We start from the raw sequence: 27713 nt of genomic DNA on the forward strand, positions 1-27713 counted from the left end.
GATTACGAGAGTAGTTTACAGCATGAAATTAGCAGACATTCCTATAAAACAGAGTTAAAGCACCATACAGAGCTCCCTTACTGAGTGCTTATTTTAAACATCATTTTATTGAAAATAGAGCTGCAACGATTAATCGTTTTCAGCTTCTTAAATGTGAATATCTTCTGGTTTCTTTACTCCTCTGACAGTAAACTGACTATCTTTGAGTTGTGGACAAAACGAGACATTTGAGGACGTCATCTTGGGCTTTGGGAAACACTGATCAACATGACATTTTATAGAACAAGTAACTAATCGATTAATCGAGAATATAATCTACAGACTAATCGAAAATTAAAATAATCGTTAGTTGCAGCCCTAATTGAGAGGTATATTGTCTGTACATTTGGCTTAGACATAAGTGACACAAGAACTTAACAAAATTGTTTGTAACGTATGCATTTCAGCTAGCCTAATTAATATCCATTATCGTTGCTAAGGAATAAATCAATACAAAGACACTCAGATAGTCCCCAATGCTACTTATAGTGTGTCTTGAGTTTACTGACCACTGTAGTGTTCAGGAACAAGGAGATGTTGAAGACTTTGTCCAGACGCATGGCTGAGTAGATGCCTTTGTTCTCTTTGCAAGTACTAAGAAAGACATACACATAAGAGAGAGGGAGAGGAAATGTCAACTTGAAAGTGAAAATATTTGCTGCCACCAAGTGAAACTGACTGGAAGTACATGACACACTGACAAGTTCCCTGATAGAAAACAGTGTAATGTTCCTCAGAAGCCTCAAATACTTTCTAATATGTCAAAGATGAATGTTCCATGGTAACATTTAGGCAGCTACATACCATATAGTCTCACATAAAGTACCCAGTATTAGCACTTTTTAACTGTCAAAGACCTGTTGAAGCAACACTGCTCTATTTGGAAATATAATGACGGCAGGTCTGCCATCCCAGTTACTGAGGATATGCAGCTTCTCACTGGAAGGAGATGATGAAAGCTGATGTAACCGCTGGGAAAGAGGCTGAAGAAAAGCGACACATACAGTGTAGAAAAATGATGCTAATTAGCTTCTCAAGGTTAATAGAAACTCTCTCGCTCATTTGCATCCCCATCAATGGAAATAAAATATTCAGTTGCATGCTTGATGTCTGACCCAACGCCTGCGCCAAAACAAAAATAAGCAAAATATGAAACACTGCATCACACAGTAATTCTACAGCCGCCTATTATTGAATAAATGTCTCGTCTTGCTGCAATATCCATTCAGTTTTGTAGCCAAATATAAATATAAAATGCAGAGAAGACAGATGTGCAGTACTCCTGTAAGGTGGCAGACATAACGCTGTCACCTAAATAAATAGAAATGAGTTGTCTTTACCTGTATAGAGTCTCTGCTGTCAGCTCCAGGTCGGAGTCGTTGTACATGTAGCCCGGGATGAAGTTCTTCCAGTCTGGGTTGACCAGATATGGGGTGTCCACAACCTGGAGGACCAGAGAGCCACAAAGAGGATGTGTGATTATTAATTGTTGTCATGGGACGCAAATAGGATCAATCAGTAAATGAAAGAAACTTGACTCCAATTCTTTTTGAGGCCTAATTCAATTTAAAACCAGGGTACTTCAAGATCAACACACAGACCCAAACAAAGCAGCACTCTTGCTTCACTCTTTCTTGTGTAATCTTGTATTTTTTAAAATCTAAAGGGGGGAAAAAACTCTTTCAATCCATATCTTATCTGCAAGAATATCAATTTGAATAAGTTATCTAATTTATTATTTGGTCATAAAATCCACCAAGTTTAGAGTAGTGATATTCCATAAATCTAGTGAAATGACAGCATGTTTAAAAAGACAGATTTTATCTAAAATTTGTCTGATTTTAATGTTTGCTCTATACGCTTTTTTAACTCAAGGCAAAATAGAACATTCTACATTATGGATGGCTCAACTGCTGCAGGATTCAGACTTAATGCAAACAACAGCATGCTACCAACAACTGAAGCAACTGCTATTCTCACTAGCCCACCCAAGGGACACTGAGTAGTATACAGTAAATAGTACAGAGGAGGAACAGTGTTAACTTTATAAACACATTCAAATGTATGCAAAAATCTTTTGAATTAGTGCAGAGACTTGCCTTGAAGAAGGTCTCTTACCAGAAGCTCACTTATTAAAAAGATTTTTACACAGATTTGAGTGTGCAGATGCTTTTTTTCATTCCGTTTGACAATCAAACATAAAGAAATATATTCTGTATGCAAATTAAGTCAAATTACTACTTGAGATGTGCTGTACAGTCATGGTTCCTGTTTGTACTTGTCATTTTTAGGGCGACTCCTGACTTGCCTTGAAGACTTCTTTGGTGTGGAACGGTTCGCACACAAGTTTCTCCATGTTTCCTCCAACCAGGAAGATGGTGGTCACCACTCCCATCAGCACCCAGGAGAAGATGATGGTAAATCCAACGCCGCTGTGGAGAAGGACAGACACGGGCCCTCAGGTACAGATAACATATAGAACAATAAGAGATGGAGGTGTAGCAGTAGTGGAATGGTTGGATTGGAGGTGGAGGAAGAGGGGAATTAAAAGGAGCAGGAGCAGTTTACTTTGGATCTGTATCAGTATCTCAAATTAGATATAACAGAAGACAAAAAATCAGGACATTAATAATACATTCGTTAATAATTTGTATGAGGCCTCTAAAATCCTGAATCTTGTCATCATCTTGTGGGGAAAACTATACTGTGTGAATAAATGCCTGTCTTTTGCAAACACAATGTTATATTTTACAAACAAGTTATTCTTCTTATCGGAACATGTTCTGCATGTTGTACCAACTGAATCACTGGGTCAGCTTTGCTGTTTAATACACTTCCAGGTCCGTAACATGATTTTGATGATAGTCGCCTTCACCTTTTAGAAGTAGGGATAAATCCTGATTTTCGAATAGTCATTAAATTATAAAAAATCAAATAGTTTATGCGACCCTAGTTTCAGCTGGGAGATGTGTTTAAGCAGTGGAGCATCGTAAAACACACTTCATTCAAACTCTACAGAAACAAAATAAATCTCACCAGAACCGTCTTGGTTAGTCTTTGCACTGTTCCAATAATTTTCTTGAAATATTTTGAGTTAGATTTGAAAATGTGCTGGCTCTACACATTGTTTTTCCCCGCTGTCTCTCTCTCTCTCTCTTTCTCACCATGGAGCAGCTGCAGGAGGCAGGGAGCGATCTTCGAAGAATGATTGAAATGCTCCCAGTGATTATATAATAGTGTTTTTGCTTGAAATGTCATCCCTATTTAGAATCACTGTAGCATGTACAGTAAATAGTCTAGTGAAGTAGCAGTAGTTGTGTCGGTTATAGTAGGAGGACTACTAGCACTTGAACAAGTAGACCTAAAGATACTAGTAGTAATGTGTACCGTGCCATCATCTAGTTGACTTTTTATGGCAACACCTTCAGTTTTAAATCTTGAAACTGGGAGAGACTGTCATGTGGTCAGTTGACTCACGCCATGAGCATCGTTCCTCCCGTGTTGGAGATGCAGCCTCGTGTCGTAGGCGAGGCGTGCTTGTCGTATCCCAGCGTGCCACACAGCAGGCCCAGGTAGTTGAAGGCCAGGACCAGGACCACCATGCAACAAAGAGCAATACAGCCGATCCACCTGTAGGCAGCAGGCAAAGCTAAAGAGTTAGAGCGTTCACTGAAGGTGGCCTTAAAATGACCGGCACCTGTCCTGCTAAAGTGTCCCTGAACAAGACAGTGAAAATAAATAAAATAGCACAGAGGCTAAATGTCAAGCATCGAGATAGTGGCTACATTACAGTATTACGTTTATAGGTATGTTTGTTTTTGTCTCTTACAGTTTATAGGTAAAGGAGGTCAGTGTACCTGTAGAAGTCCATTTTGTCGATTTCAGGGTAGTAGTCCTCAATCTTGGCGTGTGCATGGCTAATGGAGATAGTGAAGTTGGACAGGCAACTCTGCACAGGGAACACCTTGGAAAAGCTGCTGATGTTATTGCCGATGCCGTCCACCAAACTCTGAACACCTGAGACACAATTAATCCATCAGTTTCAATAAATTGCCTCTGTAAAGATGCTGGATGGATAAATAAAGCCGACAGATGCACCGGGGAAAACTTCACTGCACAAATGAAAGATGGCAAACGTTATACATTTTAAGATGGATATAATTTACTCTGAAATCTATGTGAAGATTCAAACTGAAAATCTACTTAATCTTGTTCAAACTCACAAGGCAGAAGAAGAAAAGAGACATATGAAGAGAGCAATAAGAGTAAATATTACATATTCATGCAGGTGTACAGTGCAGCTATTATTACTACTCATAACCTCATAGAAAACCCTGGAGGGTGATTTTCTGTATTTAGTTATGATCTTTTTTCCTTGTTGTTCATCACTGTGTATTGATGCCATGTGTTGCATGCTGTTGATTCGACTTTAACCTATTTCAGTGTAGTTGTGCTCCAGTAGCAGTACAGTAGTAACACACAAAGCAGCAATTATTACATGAACAGAATTTAATTATTTGTGTTTGTTTGCTAGAAGGAAGGTTTATATTAGTGTAAACTGTCACTTACTCTCCACAACACTTCTCGTCTGTTCAATCACCATGTGTGGCGTGTCGTTTAAAGAGGCGTAGCCCTGTGAAAGGAAAAGGACAAAGTGTTGGGACATGGAGTTTCTTGGTCCATTTTGAGGCTGATTTCTTTTTCATTTTGTATTTATTAATTTGGCTATTCAAAGGCATACTCTAAAATATTGGAAATCACTAACTGAAGCACAAGTAGACAAGGCACCTAAAGGAAAACTGGTGACACGAGGACATTAAATAACTCATATTAGATATGATATATAGATTTATGGTCCATGCTCACCCTCTGGACGATGGCACTGAGGTCCGTTCTCAATACATGTTTCATCTTTTCCAGCTGTGTGTTCACCTTGGGTAGCTAAAATATAAACAGACAATGAAACACTGATATACAGTGTTCATAGTATGGGTGGGGAAAAATATCTATACAGCATAGTATCGCAATATTTTGCGTGGCAATATTGTATCGATACACGAACGTCAAGTATTAATCTTTTATTATGTAAACTATTAACCTCTTAACAATCTGACGGCTAGACGGCGGTCCCGGCTGCTATTCTGAACACAATTTTAATAGTTCAGCAGTCACATAATGACTGTGCAAGAGAAATTTAACAAGAAAAAAGTCACATTTGCATTCAGTTTTGTACCCGTGTGAAGTTGGCGCCGATCTGCAGCTGGGACAGTGACTGGCGGATGTTGCGGCACAGCTGGGCAGAGGTGGCGTCTGACTCCTCATCGTGACAGCCGGGGTCGTTGAGTGTGCGGTTGATACTGGTCCGGACCAGGCTCAGGTTGAAGTTGAGCTTCCCCGTTCCTTCCTGGAGGACCTCCAGACCCACACTGACGTTCTCCAGGGCCTCCTTTGTTTCTCGCATGGCTGAATTGAAAGAGAGGTTGATGAGATTGAACGTGGGTTGTGTTGCTGTTATGAAGGATGTGAAGGACCATCAAATCAAAGGACTCTCTTAACACAGTGTGAGAGAGTATTCATTGTTTCTATTGCAAACTTGGTCTTCCAAAATTGTTGGCACAGCTGGAGTGTCTTATAGTACCTACATTGAAAACAAATACACTTTTCTCTTTAGCTAACCTATATTCTGAGGTAAAATATATTGAATTAAATGAGTTGTCAGGAAAAGCTTTTCATCCCATGAGCCCTAGACTGTGTAGCTCGGCGGCAAAATAACTCATAATGAATATTTTATTTAAATATTTTAATTCTGTCCTGGCACATCTTATATTCAAAGCCGTCAAATAACTTTTTTGTCAGTGTTTCTGGGGCATAGAAAAATTTCAAATACATTTTTGTTTTACCAGATTTAGTGGCTAGTGTAAAATTGGCTTTTAATATCAACATACACTCAAAAGGTATACGGTCTGTATAATGTTGGCTCATGTTCCACAAAAGCACAGACTCATACAGGACACAAAGTACGCACTCGTTGTAAGGACTAGGCCTGAGCCGAGCATATCATACAGAGTTTCAGATGTTGTGTTCGGATGCTGCTGTGAATCTCCAGCCTCTAAAATCGAACTTTTGACTGCCAAACAGCTTTCGGCGAACAATAACCAAACAGGAATGCTATGAATAATGTGAATTTGTTCGCTGTTTGTAACTAACTCCTTCCCCAGCAATTGAATGCATCACAAGACAACATCCAGTGTATCATCACAGAGTAGCCTGCAGCAGACTTTTAAAATTAAACAGGATAAAGAATACATAAACACTGGCATCCTTGAACATATAAAAGATGCAAGAGTGTAGGAGAGGAAACAGTGTATTTACCATCGCATACGCTTAACTGGAGGGAGTGAAAACACAGATGGATGCTGTGTGCTAAATGCATAAAGACTGCTTCTTCCAATTATGAATCTTGCATCCTTCGCATTCAGACAGTTTTTTTTTTACATCTAATAAAACACAGTACTCACACCGGATACTAAAATCCTCTGACTGCTCGGCTCAGCCCCAGTAGGAACACAATAGTACGCGAACACTAAGAACACAAACTGTATTCCCAGTTATCTGTGGTCAAGCATTTTACCACCTCAACTGTCGGCATGCTTACTGACTGTTATTTCATCTTTGGTTGCATCCGAAATTCCATACTAACATGCTATTTAGAACGCCACAACATTCATAACAGACGTTGGAGGACAGCTTAGTAACTTCAAGTTAAAATCAGCAGCAAAGCTACGCTTTCGCCATTTTGGACTGAAAACGTCCACCTACAAAGTACCGTACAAAAGTAAAACATAATTATCTCTATTGTCATATTTAATGTTTCTACTGAAATGTCCTGTGTTGAACAATACAAATATTATGAATATCCTGCAGAACCGGATACAGTATGTCATATGAGCGTGCAGGGCGGTGCAGTCCCGTGGGTTTGATGCACGTTCATTAAGCCGAGGAAAGTAATTCTGGATTTGGCTATTAGTTAATTTTATAACTTTAAGGAAATATTGATTTAAATGAGGGCTTTTTAAGTGTTCGTACTGGGAAGTTGATTTACCTAAAATAAAATGATCATCTGATTTACAGGTGTCTTTTTATGCATCCATGGTCACAGACTTATTGGCGTTTTCAGTCCAAAATGGCATCAGCGCTACTGCAGCGCCATCTAGCAGCTGTTGTCAAAAGAGCACCAGAGTTTCGTCGCTTTGCTTCTAAACTCTTTTTGTCGCCAATAATGCTTCAATTTAAGTGTAAGTATACGATTCTACTTTGGTAGGTGTTATATATATATTAAATTAATTCAGACTTAGATTTTCACAAATCATCGTTTCCGTCACGTTAGGTTGGTACGGGTTACCATGGTTACGCGTCTCCAACCGGCAAGGAGGCTTTCAATAAGTGACGGCGTAAATTACAGTTGTTTGTCCGAAAAGATACATACTACTACACTATACTACACCAAAGTATGCTGAACGATTGTATACATATTGGGTAATTAGTGCATAGTATGCGATTTCAGACGCAGCCTTTGTTTCTGTTGTGCTACAAGCCTGTATATATTCCCTTGTAGTGGAACATCCATATACAGCTGCTTGTTGCAATACATAACTAAATAAAATAACACTTTCACAGTTAAATATTCAAATGGTTGATTCATTTACACGGGGTGTGCCGTAATTTCTGGTAAAAATTGGTTAAAGTAACAGGACAGGTCACACAAACACACAACTTTTTTATGCTCACTTCACAGTGGGGGAACACAATTGGAGAAAGGGGAGGTGTCCAGGTGCAGGTTCATATTACGTTGGGTTTTGGCAAGATCTGGTGATGCCATTAACTTAAAACTGCACTTGGCAAGATGTTTTATGGAAAGGGAATCATATCTGTTTATATGTGTGAATGGAAAAACTCACAGATTCACTCTGTTTACCCATAAAAACAATTTGTCTGGTGACATTACTAGCAGAAAACCATCTGTGCATTCTGCAGGTGCTGCGTTTGACCTTAAAAAATATTTCCCCTTAAAGTTAGCAAGTAAACACTGGATCCAAACCAAGCCAGCAGACAGCCAGAACCTGTTGTGAAAATATTTTCCTTCCCCCCAGTCTCTATGAGGAAGATCTTTAAATTCAAGCAGCGGCAATTTCTGGATTGGGAAGTTAATTAGACAACATTATCTGCCATTTGTGGTCACCAGAGTCAGACGTTGCGTAGTGCAGTTTTAGTATATTAATTGGTCGTTTAAGTTCATTTAAGATGCACAGATTCGTGCTCCAAGTGCTCAAGGAAGATCACAAGGGAACAAATCACAGGAGCAACACTGGTGTCAAAGTTCACAAGGTCAGGGTTCAAAGGATTGAGGGTCATTGTCCAGTTGCTGAGTTACTGTTACCTTTGATGGCTCGCTCGATTTTCACTTTATAAAAAAGCATAAAATATAAAGGTTAAAAAATAGTCTGAATGATAATTACAAGTTACAGCTTCTATTAACTCACTGACCTTCAAGATAAAAATACTGGAATTAGATTCCAAAAAACATAACTGTATATTATTTTCAGGGCAGAATATGTCAACTTTATAGGGATAGTTTCGGTGCTTTGAAGTGGGGTTGTATGAGGTCCTTGTACATACTCAGTGTATTACCTACAGTAGATGGCGGTCGTCACCCCCAGGAATACCGGCATGGAAGCAAAGCAATGTACTGCTGCGGACGAGGGCAGCAGATAAACTTATTTTAGCCAACTAAAAGAAAGACTCACCTAAAAAATTTAATATCAGTTATATTGTAGTTATAAGTGTACGCTATATTTAGAATATTTTCAACGCTTTATTATGCTCTCGCCAAATCCACCAGACTTCATTGTAGAAACCTGCAAGTTTACCTCGCAAAATACAAGGGTTGCTGGTCTACCGCTGCCTCGATCGGTTACTTTGTTTGTGCTATTGTGTGACTTCGGTGAATCCGAAGTAACTAATGTCACACAATAACACAAACAAACAAACAGATTGAGGCAGCGGTAGACCAGCAACTCCTCTTTTCTGTGAGGTAAAATTACTGTTTCTTTCAAATGGAGTCTGGTTGTTTTGGCGAGAGCATAGAAAACAAGCTGTCTCACATCAAGGCAAACCGGCAAAAATATTCTAAATATAACGTACACTTAAACTGATATTTTTTTTTAGGTTGCTAAAACACGTTTTGCTACCGGCTAGTACATTGCTTTGCTTACGTGCAGTAACTCCTGTCTGCTTCTCCAAACTGGGGGCGTGCCGACCGTCATCTACCCATCTAACCTCATACAACCCCACTTCAAAAACACCAGAACTACCCCTTTAACAAGTGATTTAATGTTCAATATAGTTCTAAAATCATATTACAGCATACTTTTAGTGGGGAAAAATCAGATAATGGGGTTCACTTGTTTTAGGTGTGATTATCTTATTCTTTAAATAATTAACAATATTTGCAAGTAAGGCCGGATTTCTATATTTCACTGAATGACTTGTATAATATTTTGTACTGCAGCTGTAACCTGCATTCAGTGCAGCTTACAATAACATGATCATATCGTAACCAAAGAGGAAATGAAACGTACCTCCAGCCATATTAAGCACTCGGTCCAAGGCAGGATGGACCTCCTTATCCAACTGATCGTGTATCCTTCCACCCAATAACGGACCTATATCTGTAGAGAACGCAGCATCAGATCAACGGAAGAAAACAGTCCCTTTCTTTATTATGTTTGCTGCTTTGGCAGGTGTTAACTTTTAGGAAAGAGCTGCCGGCAATGCTATCACAAAAGTAGGATGATTACTCAAGGGATAACAGTCGCCGCTGTAGCTATCTAGACCTGGTTATGTCACAAATCTGTTATGAAAGCAAGTCAAGGAAAGTAGACACAGTGAATTCAGATAATAAGCATAATATATGACCAAGAGCAAGAACCCAGTGAATCGTTTCTGTCCACTTACTTCACTATCAGAGGCACAGAGGATGTCTACTTACTATCTAGGTCATAGATGACTTTGTTCTTGGCGGTGGCGTATTGGGATATTAGGTAATCAATTTGCTGCAAACAGGAAACAGAGCAGAGCAAATAGAAGCAGATGAAAAGCAGTTTATTAGTCTCGTCATAGACACCAACAAGCACTCTGAAGTATAGCACAGATTCATGTTATTTGTCAAAATGAAATGGAGTAAAAAACTAAATATAGAACCTGTCTTCATTAACAACAATGTTGAACAAAACAATGCCAATTTAACACCGACAGTAAAGTGAGAGTTAAAGCCTCGGCTCCTGAAATTGAATAGGATGTAGCTGTCATGTGCACAAAAAGTGAGAAAATTCTCTTTTCCCACTTTTGAAAGATTACACAAATGAAGGATAACTAGAAAAAGTCAATATCATCGCTCTGCAGAGCCGGAGAGCCCGACCCCGGCCCCAGCCCCCCCAGACCCAGATTTCGACGTACGCATGCGCCAGAACCAGAACCACAGTTAGACGTACGGATGACGCTCTCTTTATATTTAATTTTATTCTATTTAACCTTTATTTTAGGGCTGTCAAAGTAAACGCAATGATAACGTGTTATTGCAAATTTGTTTCAACGGCACTAATTTCTTTAACGCATTAACTCAACTCGTAGTTTTTAGGTTGTAGTGTGAAGATACTGGCATCATATGAAACTAGAAAACCTAATGAATCCATTGGTACCGAAATTATGCTACATTTAGACATACATTTGCATAAAGCAGCATATTTGTCCATTCCCATGTTGATTGGAGTATTAAATACCTGACAAATCTCCCTTTAAGGTACATTTTGAACAGATAAAACATGTGTGATTAATTTGCGATTAATCGTGATTAACTCTTTTAATCGATTGACAGTCCTAATTGTTACACAATATAATGATTACGTTTGTATAGGACACAAAGCAGAGTACACGTCCTGTAGAATAACTCTGTCTCACCATTGGCGTATCATTGGCAAAGGTGTGCAGGTCCCTCATGTTGCTGTTGACCAATCTGCGTATGTTCTTCACCTGAGAGCTCAGGTTCTGGTTGGCAGCGTACGCACACAGCACTCCGATCCTAAACAGACGACAAACACAAAACACTGTGACCTTTCTGTCTCCGTGTGCCACCGAGTGACCCTGCTGCTCCCTCATCAGTCATCAACAGCAGCCCAGGGGTGTGTTTCTTGACAGAACAGGGTGATAACGTGTCACCAACAGTAGGGGTCAGTGTGCACCACCACATTTACTTTGACATTTTCTTTCTCAACTTCCTCTGAGTGAAAGCACCTGTAGAATGAGCTTACTGTCCTTGACAGCCGGCTTTACAGTTCTTGTAATCACAATTAAGTGTGATTATCAACACATAAATACAATTTGTCCCTTTGAAAATTAATCCAATTTAAATGTTTTTTACTGTTAGTCAAGCACATTTCTACAGTAATAGAGTAGAATACAGCACAATAAAAGCAGAAAAGAAATCACAAATACTCAGGGTTCATACAAAATTACTGGTAGCACAAAATGATAATGATTATTAATATTTTTCAGCAGGCGGTTGGTTGTATTTTCTGCATTTTTTAAAGATAATAAATGAATTTCATGACAATGTTCCTCACCCAAAGTAATTTGCAACTCACAGCAGGAAAAGTAGGTGTATCTACATTAAGCTCCGAGGCCCTATCTGTATAATCTACGGTCCCTGGGTTGTAAACATGTTCAAATTAAATGCGAAAACACACAATTGCATAAAAGCAGACCATTAAAGGGAGCCTCTTGCATACTTCAAACAGACCTGTGTAGCTCGGTACAAGGCTTAATTAGCTTGAGCAACATCAAGGGAAAGACAGCCCATAATATTAAGCCGTTTCCATGACTCACGCTCATCCCGGCTGAATTTTCAGCTCAGCATCTCACAGCTAGCGCTATAGCTATATATCGTACTTTGTTTTTATTGCTGTGTGGTTGAGGTTCGTGGGGTGATTAACTTCAGAACAGATAGTCAAAGAAACGACGGATTGTGAAGCATCAAAACTCTTGACACTTCAGTTGTATAACATCTCATTTATGGGAGCGCTTCAGTGGAATAAGCAGCTTTATGAATGATGTAAGATGACTCGCAGAAAGGAATAACAAAAAGACTGACTGACTCAGATGCTACTGGCGAGGTTTAGATCAATGGAGATGAATCAGGGTGTTGTGACTCACTGCATAATACAGCAGAGGTCTCTGCATGTGGGCCTGTTTATCTGTGTAGGTATGCACGACAGCTTGTGTGTATGAATGTGCCTACAGTACATGCAAAGTGAGGTTATGCCCCTTCATTCATAGTGACGATGGTGTCTGTGTAAGTGTAGTTCATCTTTACTGTCCCTGTAATTAGCAGTCACTGCTGTACTGTAGAAGTCTCTCTTTGTGGATATAATCCTGTTAATCCAATCTAATCTAACCTGCATTATGATGCTGGCATTTTCTCACATTGGGGATCGTACAGTGTTTTCATACACTGATTAACACATTTTCTCTTTTTATGGAGTACACTGATGAGGTGGAACTAGATAAGAGTCAATATTTCTTACGGATATTATGCTGCAATCTATTGCAAATCGGATGTCCATAATTCTGAGTCAGTATTTCTGATTTTGAATCTATTGGTGCCTTCAAATGGGATTGTTTTTACCGAGTTCTAGAGAAGAGTCCATAAGAACGCCCCCCTCTTGTGGTATTCACAACCTTGTAAATGGAAAGTTTCTGAGAGTTCACGAGTTGTGACGTGTTTGTTGACGTTGTCAGAAATGACGGAGGCCATGGAAGTTAATTTTCCGTGCATAATAAATTAATATATTGTAAATTGTTTTTCTTCGTAATTTTATTTTATGTCTGTCTGAGGAAAATGTTGATATTCCCGACAGCCTCATCGTTTTCCTCTGTCATTATGCCTTTACATTTACTGCATTACAGCTGAGTCAAAACCTGGATGTCAGAGTGTCTTTCAATGGACAAAGAAGAAGAACCGTCAAACAGTCCTTGTTGAAAAACGGTTGGCACATATCAAAAGTGTTTTTGCAATTTGTAGTTAACAAGCTTAAACATGCATAAGCACAGCTAACAAATACATCACATAAATATACCATGAGAGAGAGAGAGAGAGAGAGAGAGAGAGACTCTTTTCATCTGTGTGGCATCGAGCTGTGCCACGTCTGGAGGAATTGTAATGATGTTTGCCATAAATAGTGAGTAGGCCGGCGCAGAGTAAACGCCGTCATCGTACAAGTGGAGACTTAATGAGAAAGTAGGCCACACAACTAGGCTGGGACTCGGTGAAGTGGAGCCGTCCGGAACCAGGAGAAGATTCAAAATGGCCACTTCCACAACAAAAAGCCTTTTGTCAGACATGTCTCTGGCTTCTCTCGATCTCACTCTCTCTCAGACGAGAACACAATTTCATACGTATGCCTTTCTCTTTTACATGCATAAATTCACACACACTTTCTCTCTTTCTCTGTTTCTTTTTCACCAGAACGCTCGTACGTTCCTCTCTTCTGTTTCTCCAGCCCTCTCTCTTACATTGTCTATTTTCATCTACATCTCTTTCACTACACCTTTATTTCTCAGTCTCTCTTGCTCCGACTCTATTATTGTTTCTATCTCTCACGCTTTTATTCTCATTTTCCTACAACACCCCCTCTCTTCTTTTCTCTCTTCTTCTGTCTCCTCTTTCGCCCTCAGCTCCCTCTCTCTCTTTTCTCTCTCTCTCTCCCCCTACATCCACCTCCCTCTCTTTTTCTTTGTCTCTCGCTCACTCCCTCTCCCTGCCGGTGTCCAGCAAGGTCGCTGGAATCTGCAGCCAAACAAAGACTCTTTGAGAACAACGCCAAGCGCTTTCCAACGAGCTGCATAGTACACGACCGTCCACCTTTACTTCAGCAGAAGTTTGGTTTAGTTCGAGTTGGGTAGTCTTGTTGGGTCGTAGTTTAGATTTGTTATTTGAGAAGTGGAGAAATTAAAACAGAGAAGAGGGGGACAAATATATATATATATTTGCGTAGGAATACAACATGATCAAACAAACAACAAACTGGAGATGACAAGCAAGGCATGGCAGAATAGAAAATAAGGGAGCGCTGCTGTTGAGTGAATTTATGTGAGAAAACTCATTTTCTCACTGATGCTTACAACGTCTGAATAAAGGCAAAAGCAAACATGTAAGACTCCGTCAATAAAGACGCATTTCCCCCCTGCGGTGTCATCTTCATTTCACTTTAAATTTAATGATGTTTTTTCATATCACATATATAGAGAAATATTCCAGTCCATTTCAGCTGAATAGCTTTTTATAAGCAATGCCATAAAACTCACTTATACAAGAGAAAAAGACATGAACTTTACATGACAGCAGCAAAGAGAAGATTTAAGGTAGAAAGATGTGAAGTTCAGGCTTGAAATGCATGAATTATACATTTTCACCAACCTACACATACTGACAAAGTTTCCTTCCAAAATGTAATTTTTTCTTTAAACTGGTTACTAACCAGTGGTCAACCTCCGGGTCTGAAAAGTGAAGCCAATGCAGAAGTGTCTTAAATGTGCATTCTTTCTAATAGCCAGCAGGGGGCGACTCCTCTGGTTGCAAAAATAAGTCTGATTGTATAGAAGTCTATGAGAAAATGAGCCTACTTCTCACTTGATTTATTACCTCAGTAAACATTGTAAACATGAGTTTATGGTCTCAATTGCTAGTTTCAAGTCTTCTTCAATACAGCACGATGTTCATTTAGTAAATTATGGTCCCATTTAGAGTCAAATAGACCATAAAGCAGGGGATGCTTTAGGGCGTGGCTACCTTGTGATTGACAGGTCACTACCACGACGTTGTCCGGTCCGGGAGTTGTCCGTGTTTTCGTTTTACAACTTTAACTCTTTCACAGTGTGTTTTTAGTTCATGAAAGTTAATTACAACCTATTGGTCGCCAAAAAATGTCTTATTCAGTGTTCGGTTGTACTTTGTTCCACCCTCTCGTGTGACTTCTGGTTGCACAAAAATCAAGATGGCAACGGACAAAATGCCGAACTCATGGCTTCAAAACGGCAGTCTGCAAACCAATAGGTGCAGTCACTGTGACTACGTCCACATCTTCTGTACAGTCTGTGTTATTAGCACAAAAGTAGAGTGATGAATATGACGAAATACTGAAACTTTAGTATACAAATACTTCTTTATCTACTTAACCAAAATATTAGATGGTAATTTTCAGGTAGCAGTTGCCCTTTAAAAAGCCATTAATCAATTCAGCTGTTCACTTTTGTTAAATTGAGTGCAGCATCATCACATTTCTCTATTATCTGACCCGCTAGCTCAAACTGTGGCCAACAGCTGCCTGGCCGAATGGCTGCTTGTTGATAGTGTGCCTCTTGTTGACCACAGGCGACGATTCAAACACAGCAGGAGGAAGATTTACCTCCAGGAACTTTGTTAAAAGGGCTGTAATTCCTGCTTGAGCGAAAGCCAAATGACACATGAAACTGTCCCTCAGGGTGGCAACCCCACAACAGCAGATGAAGAAGAGCATCAAACTAGTGCAGTGCCCCAGTATCTAGGCCACTACTGGGGGCTGAGTAGTGAGTGTTACATGGTCTGGTGGCTCCATAGCTTTTACAAACTCCAACAATGGCCTGCATTCAGCAGTGTGATTGTGGTTTGCGAGGCTTGGACAGTCGCCCTCCAGCCCCTCCCTGCTTTCACACTGCTGGAACTGTACCTCTATTATCCCATCACTCAATAAGAAAATGATAATTGCAGTCATTGTAATAATTCTAAAACAAATAATATTGCTAACAATTTAACAGTTTTAAAATTGTACTGTAACTAAATAGTGCTGTGCAGGAAGTGCTTTTATTGCAGTGTCATTTTTAGATTAAGGTATTTGCCAGGGCCTTATTCAAAACATTAGATTCACATCTTTGCATATGGAAATTGTGTGGTATTTCCAGCCTGACCTCAGTGACCTGTATGCAAAAGCTCAGGAGAACAGATAGATAACAACATAGCAGCTTGTTTTGTATATGTGTGGGACAATAAACCAGCTGATTACAGGACCATTCATGCAGAGTGCAGGAACAAACCAATGTATTCTGACTAGGGCTGTCAAAGTTAATGTGATAATAATGCGCCCACGTTTTAACGCCACTTATTTCTTTAATGCATTAACACAACTTGCGATTTTTAGGTTGTAGCGGGCTCAGATTTAAAGGTTTTTTTTTGCGATTAATGGCAGTTAACTATGGACAATCATACAATTAATCGCGATTAAATACTTTCGATCGACAGCCCTAATTCTGACACATACTGCACTTTATTTCCTCTTGACAGCAAAGCTCTTATTTTGACATACTTTCATGCAATTTCATCCACTTTTTATTCCATATTTCCACTTTTCATTCACCAGTATACAGTCCCATTAACTACTAATATTCAATTTAGCCACTGTTATATTTAATTTGGCCACCATTTCATTCAGTTAAGCCTCTGATTAGCTTGTTTATATTCCATTTAACTGCTTTTTCCCCACAACTAGCCATTGTTATATCTCTTTTATAACATCCCTTTTATGCACTGTTGTATTTGTCTTCTCAGAGCTTGCCAGGTCACAGTCTAAACCCGGCATCCCAGAGCAGGCTTGTGTCCTATAAAGAATTTAACCAGACACTGAGTAGTTCTGACTCCGGGGCCTTTGCTCTAGGCATGACAACCCAGTAAAGACAGGGCTATTTTGCTCCCCTCATAATGACGCTGTGTAAGTTGCTGTCTGTTCCGTCTAAAAACTGTCTGCAGCCGTTTTGATGGGAGACAACAGACCATTAATTCCACTGTAAACAGTCCAGGAATGATATGAATACCAAACTGTGAGCCAAACAGCCTGTGGGGCTCAGAGCCACAGAAGGTCACTGAAATATAGTAGTATTTTAAAAACTCTACAACGGCCAAAAGAAGAAAAAAAATGTCCTCTGAATTACATATCATTTTATGATTTAAACGTCAAAACATCCAGTCAGACGAAGCAGCGCAATAATTGATTTAACAGCTGGAAGCATGGTTAGACATTACATTAGTTGTACTGAGTTAAAAACAATTTGATATTCAGAGCATTAATAAAGCAGCAAACAACTATTTGTTATGTAAAGATATAGAGGAGTAATTTCTACCTAAGTCACTCTCCTTCTGTGTGTGTTGTAATTTGAACTTCTCCTTGCTTTGTTTACATAGCCGGCCCGGCCACACATGCCTTTTAGTGCCTAAGTGTTCGTGCATATGAGCTTGCCCCACTGGCTAGCTAATGGCCACCGATAGCCGTCCGAACCGATGGCGCCGTTGCGTAAGTGTTGCACCCATCCTCCCTCCTGGTTCCCCTCCAGGTTAACACTGTTATCTCTGTCAGCACTGTTGCCGTTGTTCTCACTGTTAGCGCTGTTAGCACCGTTAGCTGTGGGCCACCGGCTCAGCCGTCCCCATGTTGAGAGCCATGCGGAGGCAATAGAAATGCTCCCAATCTCGCATTTAACACCTTTAAATAGAAATATGACCCTTTTTTATGAAAAACAAAAAACAAAAACAGATTTTTGGGCAACTGTAAAAATGGTATTGGCTAAAGTAAAAGTCTGAACACCTGAGCAAAGCACTACTGTACCTGTATAAATGCATCTAAGTTTCTAAAAGGTAAGAAAAGCATAAATTATAGCAGAGGACAGGTTTAAGAATTTGGAGACCGTCATTCAAATACAATCTCTGGGCTCAAATGAATGTAACATTAATCTGTGTTTTATAAGCAAATCACTGAATTGTACAGTCGCAGTCGCTCTGTAATTTGTGATGGAAGAAGAGACACTTTTTCCATCAGGATATCGAAAACAGAAGGTGAGACATTTGTTCTGCTCAGTAAACCATCCCTGGATAGATTAAGGTTATAAATATAATTAACCTTCCAGGCAAACATTAATGATGCGATTTAAAAATAAATGTCAGCTGTCCAAAACAAACAACTCGTGTCAAGGAATGACTGTGGAAGAAATACAAAGAGCAGGTAATTTACTCTGTAAACAGTAACTCCATAACAACTTCTTGCACTCTATTACGCCTTGACCAATCAACCTTACATTGAATCAGCTACGATTTGCATTTCATTATTTAGCTCTCAGTCTCTAACAACAAAGACGCTGGAGACTTGAAGTGTCAAACTTTGTTTGGTGTCAGAACTCAACGTCTGTTTTCCAGGACAGACTTCTGTAAAGTTAGAGACTGGTTGAATCACAGTGATTGGTTTTAATAGTGTGGTCTTTTTCCTATTAAGTTGGCTCAGCAGGGAGCAGACACTGCCCAGCGGCCACATGCATAAAACTCTGTAGACTGTGTAGATTCACGACTAAAACTCATCGAGATATTTGATGGCTCAAATGTAAACTCACTCATAAATAATTACAAAAACAGAATGCAGTATGTTTATGTGCGGGAAATGGTGTATGCATATTTTTTATACATCTGGCCACTAGTCTGTGATTTGTTTCTCACTGCGTCTACAACATCTGTGCTCAGAACGATTGGAATCAGTGACTACGTTTACATGCACAAATATTCAGTTTTTTGCCCCTTATTCTGAAAAATACCATATTCCTACTAAGCTGTTCACATGGCTAATGAAAATGAATATTCCTCTAATATTCCTGTTTACATGCAGCCGTGCATACTCCAGTTAACTTAACCGATGGCGGACTTGTTCAACCGTGCAAACACAGCCTCCCTCTTTCATTCCTTTAACCACCTTCTTGAAAAGGTCGGTGTTGTGATATTTGCGCATATCCAAAAACCTGTTGATATCCAAGTCTTTCATAATGTTTAAAAGTAGGTGTGATTCTCCTTCCGACCAGAAATGTGGGCTTTTCTTTTGAGCATGCATCTCTACAAACTGTCGGCTAGTTGGTTTGTGATCAACGCACAGAGCTGACCGTAAACTGCCGTAAAAACCCCACTTGAGACGCATATTCCGGATGCGCTGTATACATGTCCAAAGAATGCTCCTAAAACCTGAATAATATCCAACGTCTTTATGAAAATACTCCAGTCGGAATAAGGCCTAATTCAGAATATCCAAACGAAACATGCTGCTTACATGACCTCTATCAAATTCAGAATATTGGTGTGCATGTAAACATATTCATTACGATCCGAAGAGGTTTGGATAAAAGTAGCTCCACAGCATACAGTATGCTTGTCACATAATGAGGAGTTTGCACAGGAATCTACACAAACATGTAAATACACAGACCTGTACACACACAACCACATGATACAGATCAGTTCATCTGGGCAGATAAGAACAATGTCATTCAAAGTCCTGTCACGCAGCATCATGTTTGTCTGCTTATGTATGAACAGCAGTGTGTTTTGTTTTGTAACAATGTAATTTACGAGAGAGCAGGTTGACATCTGAAATGCAATATAAATTACAGCAAGAGGGCTGAGAAGTCCAACATTCATGTTCTCAACAAACGAGCTACAGTATGTCCCTGTGACTTTCGTTTTCAATTCCTGGTTTGTAAATGTCACTGTGTGCACGTCTGTGTTCATTTTTTCCATTACAGTTTGGCTGGAATCAAATTAACTGCAGGTGCGATTACGTCCCATGCTATTGACCTTATACGGCCTGTTTTTCATTTCATTGTACTTTGCGTTGTAGCAGTAAATTGATATTTCTATCATGACAAATTTCAAGTGCACCAACCCTTATTTCATTATTGTGAAGATGTGTGTTTTTTAGTTTTTAACATATTATTTGAATTCTTCATAAACGATCACTAAACTAAAAGATGTTTCGGTTTTATTAATAACATAATTATAATTTTGCCATAAGTTGGTTTAGTTTATGCAGAAGTTAGCCCGCTACAATTGTCCCAGTGGCAATGGTACACATAAAAATTGCCGCCGCTCTGACCATCCTGCTACGTTGATTTGAATGGCAATGTCCGTTCTACTCCAATTACTATGGTGTGTACGATGTACAATAACCTTCTCAATATAGAAAGATAATTCCCAGCGATCCAAATCAGGAGTGAACAGAGCTACTAGTATTGAAGCCGGAGGAGCTGACCACCAGGCCAGGGAAGTAAGCAAGTTGTGATTTTTTAAAAATCTGGTGGCTTGGTATTTATCCCTCACTCTGCTGACCACAAAGTTAAAACACAGTGACACAAAGAAATGAAAGACGGAGCTCTATCTGCATTACAAATACTGCTGTATCTGGATTACAAATCCCCCCTAGCCAATCGACTGAGATAGAGAGCAGCTGTAAACGCCCTCACCGAGACATGCAGCCTTCTCATATCTTATGTCTCTCTCGCAACAATGTGCCATATCATCACTATTGTAACACAAATGTCTCCAATAAATTCGAAAGAAAGCCTGACGAAGCTGTGAACATCCATTAGTTTCACTATGTAGAATTCCTGATAGACTGTATTGATTTGTACCGTGAACACTACAAGAACCCGCAGACCATAAAAGACCCCAGGATGAGGAAAAAATGTAATTAGTAGAAAAATAAAATGGATTTCAGCTATAAAACAGAAAAAATGGGAGAATTAGAATGATTAGTAAGAGTGAGGTCTCTCCAGGAGATGTGATAAATTATGGGATGCACAGGAAACTCTGACAGCGACCTCTCTAGTTAATTAGCTTGGCAGTGGTTTGTGTAAATCTGCCATTGTGTGGCGTGTACGTGCTGGGCAGTGATCATGCGTGTACATGGACGTAATGACTTGTGGACAGGGACAGAAAGAGGGGAGATCAGTTTAGTTTATTGAAGGAAGTTCAACTTATTATCTCCAAAATATGAATTATTCAGGAACTTAGAGGACAACTGTTTGTTTATGGATGTTAAAGGGATAGTTTGGGTGTTTTGAAGTGGGGTTGTATGAGGTACTAATTCATAGTCAGTGTATTACCTACAGTAGATGACGGTCAGCACACCCCCAGTTTGGAGAAGCAGACAGGAGTACCAGCACAGGAGCAAAGCAATGTACTGCTGTGGACGGGGTCGGCGGCAAAACGTAATTTAGACACCTAAAAGGAAGGCTCACTAAAAGCATCAATATCAGTTTAAGTGTACGCTATGTTTATAATATTTGTTGCCAGTTTACCTTGCCGTGAGACAGCTATACAGTCTATGCCCTTTCTTTTAGGTGTCTAAAATACGTTTTGCTGCCGGCCCGGTCCTCAGCAGGACATTGCTTTGCTTCTGTGTGGTAACTCCTGTCTGCTTCTCCAAACTGGGGGTGTGATTTAGTCAGCAAGTGACATCTTCATAGTCATTGTAGCTTCCTTTATGACAGAGTGAAGTTCATCTCACTATTAATGAATCCCCTATAAATAGCCCTGCGTGTGATGACTCCCCACGGAGGCTGTTAACTGAGCGATGTGTGGGTTACAGGAGGCAGAGGATGTGTGAGAGCGTGTTTGGTTGCGTGTGTCTCTAAGTGACTGATTGTGCCCTTGTTTTTGGTGCCTGAGAGAGAGATTGTGTTCATGTTTTTGTGTCAACAGGAAGTAGGTGACTGTGAGGTGTTTCACCACAATTACTAGTTAGTTCCTCACAGCTGCAATCAAAAACACAGTTCAATGCTGTAGCAAATGTTGTTGTTTTAAAGTTATTAAGGGCTATTTGAACTAGAACATGACAGATAAGAAGAAGAGAAGTACAATGCTGGCAGGGATGCCAGTGGTATTTAGAGTTTCTAACTTTACATGAACAGGTAGGAGTGTGTGCACATACGTAGATAGATGACATGTCTAGATTTATTTGTCTGTAGTATAGTGTACCAGTGTTTGTCCGTGGCTGCTTCAGTGTTATAACAAGTGGACCAGTGATGGAAATGAGTTTCTGCTCATTAATTGGGTCACTTTATTAATAATTCAGCAGATTCCTGTGCTAATATCTCTTGTCACATAAACAAGAGTGGAATTGCTGTGAGCCTGTTTCCCCCGAAAGCCCAAACAGTACATAAAAACCAAACTCAAACATACTAACTGACAAATCTTGGCAACCAGTGAGGTTACATTTTCTCAAGAACTGGCCCAAGGCAGAAGTGAACTAAACCAAGTGGGCCAATAATGTGATAAATCTTTGGGTTCCTTTGTTTGATTTTGTCGTAAAACTCTGATTCACTCTCCGGTTTTGTTCTCGAGGTTATGTAACGACATGACGTGATACCAGTCTTCATCAAAAGGGATCCGGACATTGAAATGTGATCGGTAAGTTGAGAACTAGCTTTACATTGAAGACCGCCTGAAGCCTTATAGACGACTGTTCTATTTCAAGGCAGAATTTGTTAGCCTGATCAACTAGGACTTTAATGGCAGTGTCTAAAAACCTTGTTTAAATCAGAATATGCTACACAGCCCCTTAGGACGTATTGCATCATGTTGCTTCTCTTTTGCTTTATATGTAAACTTGTGTTTTAAATGTTGCATGCTGAGTTTGTTTATGCAGTCAACTGTGAAGCAGCTCTTCAGTATTTCAGCACGGTTTTCCTCGTTTTAATTTTTTCCACAATGGCAATTGCTGACTGTTGTGTTGCTGTGTGTTGGTCACTTAAACAGAGCAGCGACATTGGTCACTTCCACATTCAGTAATATCATGTGCGGTTGGGCGATTGGCTGAGTACATCGCCAGTTGATTTGTCATTTTATTTAGCTAATTTAATGGTCTGCCTCTGAACAACGAGAGCCGCTCAGCCGCTGCTCTGCAGGCAGAGAAAGAGAGACAGCGGGGTGTAGAGACGGGGTATTTTCACATCTAACTTTTTGAAATTAGGGTTTATTTTCACCAAACCAGAGTTGATGATTGTTGGAAAGACTGTTGGTTAGTCTTATTTTGTTTCAAGTGTGTTTCATGATGCTCTGCTACTAGAACAGCTGATCTCCCAGCTGAAACTACGCAGCGGGGTAAGGGAGGGGGGTTGCAAATACATCGTCAATCGCCGGTTGTTCGGCTGACGATGTGCGGTTGGAAAATTTTAACATTGCCCAACCGCAGTGCACAACCTCTAGCATGGGATGATCTACCAAAATGTAGTATTAGGTTGCGGTTAGCAGGGCTGTGCGACGGTGTGGGAGTGTCACTTAAATGGCCCATTTGTGTGATGTCATGTTGTGGAATTTAACCCAACTTGAAGAGCGGTACAACACCAAGACGATTGACGTCTTTGTACTCCCTCATGGCAGGGTTGTACAGCTCTGGAAAAGGTCATCATGGCGACAATCAGTCTCTCTTCCATCCCCACAGTGGCTTGGTAAACAGCAGAATGCCACAATTCTACGCGGATCTTCTTCCGTTGGCGTCTTCCGTTCTGATTGTCGGTTACGTGATTGGCCACCGCAGCGTAGTGACGTTGGGTTGTGTTTCTTTAACAGTTGATTCTGTTTATACTTTTCGCCACAGGCCACTGCGTTTTTTTTTCCGGCATCCTCTGTGGTCCCCTATGCCACAGCCTAAACATACTACCCACATTCAAATGAATGAGAGGAATGGCGTTTTCGCCGCAATGCCTGATTTGGTGCGAATGTAGCCTTAGAGAGTTTTTTTTGTTGTTGCTTGTACTGTTTTTTTAAGATTATTTCTGTGCACGTTTGTCTCTATTTGATAGTGAAGTAGTGGAGAAATTCAGGAGACTCAAGGAGTGAGAAACAGGCCAGAACTGAGCCAAGGTCATTGTGGTATTCATCTTACACCACTTAAGACGCTTCCTCGTAGATATCTCAGCTATAAAATATCTCAATATCTCTCTTCTAAACGGACTGACTAAGATTTAAAGTGCAGGGTGCTGAACGTTCAGTTCACTGCCACATACATTATCATTAATTAGACCCCATATGATTAGCATGAATTACTAAGCCCATAATGTTGGGACCTTTTATGTTAATAGTGTTGGACACCCAGCGACTGAAATAGACTGCTGAAATGCATGCTGGGTAACAACATGAGGCAGAGGTCTTCCACATGGCTGGAACAGAGGGAAGGATCTCCTATCTGTCATTTTATCATTATGAATCCATGCATGTGGATTCAGAGCTGATTAGTAGAGACTGCAGTAGCTCCTGCTGTTGATTTAATAATGTAAGGTACGGTGTGGCCTTTAGATTGCTGGCAGGCCTGATGCAACATGCCGCTTTGCTACACAGCACATGTATTTATGCATGAGCTAAGACATGATACATTAACAAACACACATGGGCTGGCGGGGAGACAGATGTAACCACTGAGACGTGAAGCTGTTCATCAAAACTACCACAACACTGGTGATCACATTCACATGAGGATTAACAGAAAACAAATATTGAGATCTCTTTTTGTTCATCCAGAAGTTACAGTAAATGATCATCTGCCAAGACTGTGCACAGTTCTTCTGGAAAGACTATTTTACTTTAGTTTCTCTCACTAACCACTTCCAAATTAAGCTATACTTGGACTAGTCATTATAAACTCGTGCTGTGCAAGCACTGTTCAGACCTACAGGCTATTATTTGAAATCAGTGGTTATTTTTAAATAGTGCAGAGCCCAAAGATACCAAATATGTTGTATCAAATTGTTAATGAAATTTATATAAATGTGTGTAAATGATGCACAAGACATGTAGAATATTCCCATTTGATGGAGCGTACTGTAGCCATAAAACACACGAGGTCTTGAGTTTGAATATTTCACTCAGTGACTATGTTTACATGCACAAAATATTAAGTTTTTTGCCCTTCTTCTGAAAAAGACAATATTCCTACTAAGCTGTTTACATGACTTATGAATATGAGTATTCCACCAATATTCCCGTTTACATGCAGCCGTAATTACTCGGATTAACGTAACCGGTTGTCGGATTTGTTAGACCGTGCGAAGACAGTCTCCCTCTTTCATTCCTTAAACCGATAACCAATAAGTGATCATCGATATTTGCTCATATCCAAAAACCTGTTGGTATCCAAATCTTTTATATAGGGCTTTCAATCGTTTCAAATATTTAATCACGATTAATGGCTTGATTGTCCATAGTTAATCGCGATTAATCGATAATTAATCACATATTTTGTATCTGTTTAAAATGTACCTTAAAGGGAGATTTGTCAAATATTTAATACTCTTATTTTTAATTAATTTTTTTTTTTATTTAAAAAATGTAATTAATTACTGGTGTGTTCTTTATACTATAAAGGTTTTCCTGAAATTAGATTTAAAAAATCACAATATATCGCCATGCTTACAGTATCGCAATATATCGCTGTATCATGATAAGTATCGTATTGCCAGATTCTTGCCAATACACAACCCTAGTGTGCATGTAAACATAGTCAGTGTGAATATCATACAGCTTCAGTGAAAAAACGAAACAGCCGATACAGAAGATATACTGTCAGACAGTGTGGAATAAAAGGGTCTTGTCAGCCTTCAAGCTACTTAAGAGGAGTCCAAATGCATTCATATGGATGCTGATGGTCATTCATATGCACCAAATATAAAACAAAGAATAGACACACACAGTGTCTTGGGGTAAATTGAGTTATTTAGGTTCAGTAATGCTGGCTTCATCAGACCAAACATAACCGCGACAGGGCTGCAGACGTTCATTCATTATTGCTGCATCATTACTAACATCATTATAACAATTCCAATTCATCTCACTCTAAACTTGTTGCAGAGTGAGATGTAATCTGCGATGTTAACACACTTCACTTTGATTTTCCACTAATGCTGACATGTTTCTGACTGTGTATAGAAACACTTTAGTTTCTCTCGATCACCCATTCTAACATGTGCCAAGATTAATAGCTCTGAAAGAAATCAGTCTAATGTAATTACATGGCGCCGTAATGGAGGATTTACAATTAATGCAGGCCCGCTAATCAGTTTGTTTATTTAGATTTGAAGATTTATTCACCTGATTTCACCCGCTGATCATGTTAATAAGACAGCTGCACTAATCAGAGTATTGCCTTAATCTGGTTCTGATTAAATTATTAGTGTTTTTGTAAATGTACTGATTGAGTCTACAAGATCAGATTTATTCCAAGAAAGCTGATTTTCCGCCTCTATTACACAACATGCAGAATGAACTCTGTCCTGAACTTCACGTCTGCTGTGTGTTTGGCAGATTTGATCTCACATTCTGACAACAAGCCCGTCTGCGTTACTAAGACAGCACATTTGTAGCCGGAGCATTTGAGCAGGAGTGTGTGCATTTTCAGCATGACTGGCATCCGTGTGAATCAAATCCCTGCAGCGCTCCTCTAACCCAGTGAACATTACTCATTCACGTTTACAACCACGGCTTTTTGGCAACTCCTCTGGGATTTGACCCTACCTCTTTCAGAGTAAAAGGTGATGGATTTTCTTTTTGTCTCCTGCTCTGATTCTGTCACGTTAACCCCATGTAAAATATTATAAATGTTATATTCTACCCAGACACCTTTAGGTGTAAATACCGTAAGAAATATTTCAATGCCTCCGCAGTGGCACCAAACTGTGTAGTGTCCTACTGATCTGAATCTGATATGTGAAAGTAGCCCTATATTTCTGTTTTGTAAATGAAAACACATCACGACCCTGTGCTGAACAGCTATGATTTATATAACAACTCCCAAAAGTAGAAATCAGCCTCAATGACAGACCACAAATCCACCTTTTGGATTATCAATGCAATACTGTATTGGCCTGTTGCCTCACTTGCCAGTTGTTAACATCAAGATCACAGTAAATATGGAATGTATCTCTTTGTTAGTACCACTGTTGGGGTTAAAACCAGCCGACTGTTATCAGTGGTGGTCATGTGTTTAGAAAATGAGATAAAAGGGCTTTATTGGGAGTCAAGAGACTTACACCTCTTCCTAACTGGACGCGATGCGAACGAGCGAGCGAACTTAAGATTGTTTCAGTTTTTCCCAATGAAGATGTCCTAACCTGCTCCGTCCGTCTGAGAACAGGCAAAGCGTTGTGTCGCTTGTTTGAAAAATCGCTCTCTCTGGCTCTATTTATGCAACGTTTTGCGCACCTCTAACATATTTTCACTGGTCAAAATCGACGTGACAGTTAATCAATGAGGCGCTCTCTAATAGTGAGTGACATTGCACATACAAACATGCATTAATCCCGAGCAAGATCCTTCATAGTATCTAATAAACTTTGAGATCTAAATAAGCCAGTGTGCAGTAGGTCTATTAAAAAAGAAAACACAAAAAGTTATGTTTTTTACATTTCAATGTGTTTGGAAGAAATTCAAGAACTGACAAGTTAGTATTAGCAGCAAACGGAAAACCAAAAGTGCGCCACATACAGAAACTAAAAGCACTTTCACAAGCCAACGTTTAGTCCGTTTTAATCGAACCCTGGCGTGGTTCATTTGGGCAGTTGTGAACGCAGTAATCATACTCTGGCGCGGAAGAGAAGGGATTTGTGCACACAGTAGATCAGTGCAGAGTCAAAAAGAAAAAACGTTGAGAGCGATATATCAAAGTCTGTGATTCCCTGCATAGAAGTGCCAGCTCTCAAGACGAAAAAGATACCTTTGCTCCTTCATACACGCC

The 27713-nt window shown here is 39.7% G+C and overlaps 1 protein-coding gene and 1 long non-coding RNA gene across 14 annotated transcripts in view; both read right to left on the bottom strand.

Annotated features, from left to right (window-relative positions):
• Positions 1-27713, bottom strand: part of prom1a (prominin 1a) — an 89464-nt gene that overhangs the window by 18747 nt on the left and 43004 nt on the right. For all 13 annotated transcript variants that reach the window (XM_074649115.1, XM_074649113.1, XM_074649116.1 and 10 more), the window contains 11 exons: positions 11056-11176; positions 10088-10151; positions 9678-9767; positions 5273-5502; positions 4906-4980; positions 4609-4672; positions 3897-4056; positions 3517-3669; positions 2348-2471; positions 1380-1483; positions 549-633 (listed from right to left, as the gene is read on the bottom strand). In XM_074649115.1, the coding sequence (XP_074505216.1) occupies positions 549-633; positions 1380-1483; positions 2348-2471; positions 3517-3669; positions 3897-4056; positions 4609-4672; positions 4906-4980; positions 5273-5502; positions 9678-9767; positions 10088-10151; positions 11056-11176 (1270 nt within the window). The remainder of the gene's footprint in view (positions 1-548; positions 634-1379; positions 1484-2347; positions 2472-3516; positions 3670-3896; positions 4057-4608; positions 4673-4905; positions 4981-5272; positions 5503-9677; positions 9768-10087; positions 10152-11055; positions 11177-27713) is intronic.
• On the bottom strand, positions 20369-21475 carry LOC141775608 (uncharacterized). Its single transcript, XR_012595630.1, has 2 exons — positions 21286-21475; positions 20369-21170 (listed from the first exon to the last, which is right to left on the bottom strand). It is a non-coding gene; the product is annotated as an uncharacterized LOC141775608 (long non-coding RNA).

This window comes from Sebastes fasciatus, chromosome 10 (assembly GCF_043250625.1).
Source record: "Sebastes fasciatus isolate fSebFas1 chromosome 10, fSebFas1.pri, whole genome shotgun sequence".
Classification (NCBI taxonomy): Eukaryota; Metazoa; Chordata; class Actinopteri; order Perciformes; family Sebastidae; genus Sebastes; species Sebastes fasciatus.